General features: G+C 39.6%; 2 protein-coding genes across 2 annotated transcripts in view; both read left to right on the top strand.

Moving 5' to 3' along the window:
* The window catches only part of BRIX1 (BRX1, biogenesis of ribosomes, homolog (S. cerevisiae)), a 4,243-nt gene extending 470 nt beyond the window's left edge, over positions 1-3,773 (top strand). Inside the window, exons 2-10 of the mRNA XM_010008761.1 lie at positions 6-99; positions 506-549; positions 1,195-1,265; positions 1,639-1,688; positions 1,788-1,861; positions 1,959-2,009; positions 2,305-2,406; positions 2,923-3,051; positions 3,371-3,773. Of these exons, the coding sequence (XP_010007063.1) occupies positions 6-99; positions 506-549; positions 1,195-1,265; positions 1,639-1,688; positions 1,788-1,861; positions 1,959-2,009; positions 2,305-2,406; positions 2,923-3,051; positions 3,371-3,640 (885 nt within the window). The 3' untranslated portion in view covers positions 3,641-3,773. The remainder of the gene's footprint in view (positions 1-5; positions 100-505; positions 550-1,194; positions 1,266-1,638; positions 1,689-1,787; positions 1,862-1,958; positions 2,010-2,304; positions 2,407-2,922; positions 3,052-3,370) is intronic.
* A 695-nt stretch (positions 3,774-4,468) lies between these two features.
* The window catches only part of DNAJC21 (DnaJ (Hsp40) homolog, subfamily C, member 21), a 12,950-nt gene continuing 12,700 nt past the window's right edge, over positions 4,469-4,718 (top strand). The window contains exon 1 of the mRNA XM_010008760.1: positions 4,469-4,634. Within this exon, the coding sequence (XP_010007062.1) occupies positions 4,469-4,634 (166 nt within the window). The remainder of the gene's footprint in view (positions 4,635-4,718) is intronic.

Raw genomic sequence — 4,718 nt, 5'->3', positions numbered from 1 at the left:
ACAAGGAGCGAGTGCTCATTTTCTCGTCTCGTGGAATTAACTTCAGAACAAGACACCTAATGCAAGATTTAAGAACGCTGATGCCTCACTCTAAAGCAGGTGGGGTTGGGCATCATCCCTGACACTTCCAGAGGGGTTTTAAACCAAGAACTTCTAATAACCCGCTGTCTTTGAAAATGTGGTGCCTAAGGGTTTTGGTGAAACTTTTTACCTTAAACAACCAACCACCAAACCTCTTCTATCCCAACAAGCACAGTGACTGTCATTGTGTCTTAATATTCTCTGGGAAGTTACTCCTGTGGCCTCATCCCTCTAAGTGCCCGGGTAATTTTGTCGTTATATTTATTTGTCACATAATGTGGCTGAAACAACTTGATGTTTATTCTTTGTCTTTCATACATGCCCAACAATTTTTTTTTTCTTTTTTGCAAAAGGACAGACTGTTAAAAGAATTCCTGTGCTAAACTGGTTTTTCAACCTACTAAGTATTGCTCTTGTCTTCCAGATACTAAAATGGACCGTAAAGACCAGTTGTTTGTGATTAATGAGGTAATCCAGGATTTAACTTAGCACTTCTTTTTTATTTTCTTTGGAAACCCAGTGTGCAAAAGAAAGGGGCAGCCAAGCTCAATGGATCTCACACTACTTACAGGAGTTGTGTAGCTTCATAAATTAAAATTACTGGTATAAAAAAATTGCTCGTGTTAAAAAAAGGAAGTTGACTTTTGATGAATTAAACCCAAATAAAACCTTTAATTAAACACAGACTTTTAAATAAACAAATAAAACCCAGTATGCTTTTCTGTATAGGTGAAATGTGTATTGCAGTTTGTACTTGAGGAAAACAGGGAACAAACATGCACCCAGGTCAGACAGTGTTAGGACATTGTTGGTTCTGAAACTAGAGCCTAACGTCACAGCTCCTGCTCTGATGTTTAAGTCATGGAGAGCTTACTGGATTGCTTGTAGGTTTAGTGAAATTTCACTAATCCTGGTGATAAATAATGTGAGATCTTTCAACAAAACAGGCACTTCAACTTAAGTTTGGGGATCAGCAAGAATAATTTATTAAGACAAGACCTTTGTTTTTCAACTTAATGTTGGGGGGGTGAAAGATGTTAGAGATGAGAGGGGAAAGTTTTTGAAAGTGTCACGAGAATTTTGTAAACAGCTAATTTGACTTGTCTTGTGTAGGTGTGTGAAATGAAAAACTGCAATAAGTGCATCTTTTTTGAAGCCAAAAAGAAACAGGATCTCTATATGTGGTAAGTAAATGTTTTCTTACATTTCTGTGTCTGGGTGGGGGTGCAGCTCTTCTATCTAAAGTTTCTTACCATAACAGCCAAAATGCATGAAATGGTGTTTATTTATTTAAATCTGTACTAAACCTGCACTTCTGTGGCTACTGCAAATGTACAGTGCATGAAGAGGTTTTGGAGACTGTTTACAGAAGCATTTAAATAAAATTGTTGAGGGAGCAAGTATTTGTGTGAAAGAAACTCAGTAATGCTATAGAAGCAGCTGAAGTTACTTCAGTAGAGATGCAGCTGCTCAGAGCGTGCTGCAGAAATCCAGCACAGCTTCTGGCTGCTGTTAACATTTTTCTTTTCTCTCTTCCCCCTCACCTGTCCTCTGTAGGCTTTCAAATACACCACAGGGACCATCAGCTAAATTCTTAGTGCAGAATGGTAAGGTGCTTGACTTTATTGTGTTTGGACCATGTCTTCTTGTCTGTATAATTACCTGTAAGTACTAAATGATCTTTTGTTTTAAAAAAATCACTGTAGTTCACACGCTGGCTGAATTGAAGATGACAGGAAACTGCCTAAGGGGCTCACGGCCCCTTTTGTCTTTTGATCCAGTAAGTACAGGTTTTATTTCATGGAGTATGCTTTTGTTTTCTTTATATGACTATTGCATTTAGCTTGGTGTTTAAAATTACGTTTTTCCTTTTGTAGATATTCGACAAGGAGCCACACTATGCCCTGCTAAAAGAGTTGTTTATTCAGGTCAGTCTGCACTTCTGCTGCCAGCATTTCTGCCTTTTTGGAAATGCGGGGTTTTTTTGGCAACGTATTTAGAAATATCAAGGCTTTTTAAAGTAGTGGTTTTACACTTCTAAAATGGCAAAAAACCATTCAAAGGATTAGGGTCATGTGCTAAAAATCACTGGGACACTTGTTCTTAAGTTTTGAGTTTTGAAATGTAACTGGGGATTGGGATCTTAGTCAATGAAAATTAATTTAAAATGAATCATTTATGTTTGGCCTCATAAAATTACGGAAATGCTGCCTTTTGTTACAGATATTTGGCACACCACAGTATCACCCCAAAAGCCAGCCATTTGTAGATCATGTTTTCACCTTTACCATCACAGATGAGAGGATCTGGTTTCGGAATTACCAGGTTAGTGATCCCTTTTAGCTCTTCACCTGGTGCCCAGGGGGTAATTTTGTATCAAATCCATCAACCACAATGAAATGAGAAGAATCATTAGTGTCAGGATGAGCCAACACTTTTATGTTTGCTCAAAGTACTTTAATTGTCTCTGGACAGAGCTGGTTAAGTTCTGTGTACTTCAGCTGATGTTCTGTCAGGTGTGATTCTGTGGTGGTTGCCTTGGGAGCATGAAGGGGTCACCAAGGCCTAAGCTTCTCCTGTCTTTTAACCTTTACTTGGTGCCTTGGCCCAAGGTGCTCTGGAGCTTACTTTGTTAAGGAGGATTTCACAAATACCCAGTAATGTCTGACTGCCTGTTTGAGCCCAAAGGAACTGCTTTATATACAGAACTGTGTTCTAGAAGTCCAGCTTATCAGCATTGGTGGCATTGTGTCTTGGATTTCAATCCATCACTCTATACAAAGTGCCTTTGAGCTCACACACTTTGATTCAGTCCATAAGAGAGTGTTCTTTTTATTGCAGATAATTGAGGAAGATGCATCACTCGTAGAAATTGGACCTCGTTTTGTCTTGAACCTCATAAAAATCTTCCAAGGTAGTTTTGGAGGACCAACTCTGTATGAAAACCCTCATTACCAGTCTCCAAATATGGTAAGCAGCTGTGTATGTCTTCTTTTTCATTTAGCAACTAATCTGAAAACGGATCTTGCAGCTTGTCTGTGCAGGAGAATGGTGTTTGTCTTCCCTGGTACCCTCTGTAGAAAAACATGCCCTAACTGATCGCAGTCGGCGAACAGAGTCGTTTTGTAAAAACAGGATGAATGCAAAAACCATGTTACAGAAAAATTGGCATTTTTTTTTGAGCATTTGGACAGTTAAGCAGAGAAATTACCACCTGTTTCTTTTAATACCTGTTTTCTTCCGTCTTGCTTATTTGAAACCTGATGCAATTTCGATTCTTGTTTTACAGCATCGGCGGATGGTAAGATTGTCAGTGGCTGCTAAGTTTAGGGAGAAGCAGCAAGTGAAAGAAGTACAAAAGATAAAGAAAAAGGAGAGTAAGGTGCTCGTTGGTGAAGATCCCACTGAAGTGGTCTTTGAAACTCCAGCTGAAGAAAAGCCAGTGGAAATACAGCTGGTGAAACCAGAGTCAAAGCCAATTGTTAAAGATAAAAAGAAACTACGCAAAATTCAGAGGAAGAAGCAAAAAAAGCTTTTCAGAACTGAAGCATCAGCATAAATGTTATAAGCGATGAAACTAGATGTATTGGCATAATATTGTAAATACTTGTTTTTACAGGCAGAATTTACTGGACTTCAGTTTTAAGTAAAGAAAATAGCAATTTCTTTATTTGGATTGAGTTTGCATTCTTTCATTCCTCTCTTTGGGAGGATCCTGGGTTTTGAAAAACAACGCAGCAACAGGGAAGGGGGAGCAAGACATTGCAGATTATTATGCTTTTGAGAATTGGCCTCTTAGACTTGAATTCCTGTGGGAAACATCTCACTGTAACATGTACAAAGAATAAAAATAACTGGGTAGTCATTGGTGCTCATCATTAAGTGGAATTCAAATGTCAGCTTTCCTAGTCTGACAGTGGAAAGTCCCTTTAAAAGTCGTAACTTTATAGGATATTTATATGATATTTCTCCTGGGGAGTGATGTTACTGTTTTTTATTTCTCCTTATAACCCCCAGGGAATGCAAAGGGCTACGGCCTCTTAATTGTTTTGCTTTCTTTAATTAATGGTAAAAAAGCTGCTACTTTTGCCTGTGATAGCTCCTGTACCTAATGAAATTCTTAAGACCTGAAACTTATATATGGAGGATAATTCCTTTCAAATTCCCTGAAGGCAAGAGGCACGTGGTATGTGTGACCATATCTTAATATTAAAGCTAGATAATAAAGATGTATAGAGAGCTGGTATCTCTCACCCTCTTACAGCCACAGCTAGGTGTCCCTTGTCTCATTCCTCAACTTTTGAATGAATGACCCCTCGAGCAGGCAGCCCTGCTGGAGAGCAGGTCCAGCACACCTGGGAAAGTGCATCAAGCCCCCCTGTCAGAGATGGAACAAGACTCTTACACCATACAGGGGGTTAGCTGCTGTCATTTAACTACTCACCTGTACCTCCAAAATCTCTCACTGGAGAACAAAAGTGGAGAAACCCAAGGAGGCTCTTCTATCACCAAGCAAACTCTTTGTCTGTTTCACCTCCGTTTTGGGCCTGTGGGTGGGTCATATTGGGCTCCGTGTCCTTCAGCACCGCCGAGCAGCTGGAGCTACAGACACCAGCCCCACCTCCGCCTGCCCTGCA

Source organism: Chaetura pelagica, unplaced genomic scaffold (genome assembly GCF_000747805.2).
Source record: "Chaetura pelagica isolate M959 unplaced genomic scaffold, ChaPel_1.0 scaffold31, whole genome shotgun sequence".
NCBI classification, from domain to species: Eukaryota; Metazoa; Chordata; class Aves; order Apodiformes; family Apodidae; genus Chaetura; species Chaetura pelagica.
The sequence above is the reverse complement of the archived record's forward strand: the minus strand, read 5'-3'. Positions and strand labels throughout refer to the sequence as shown.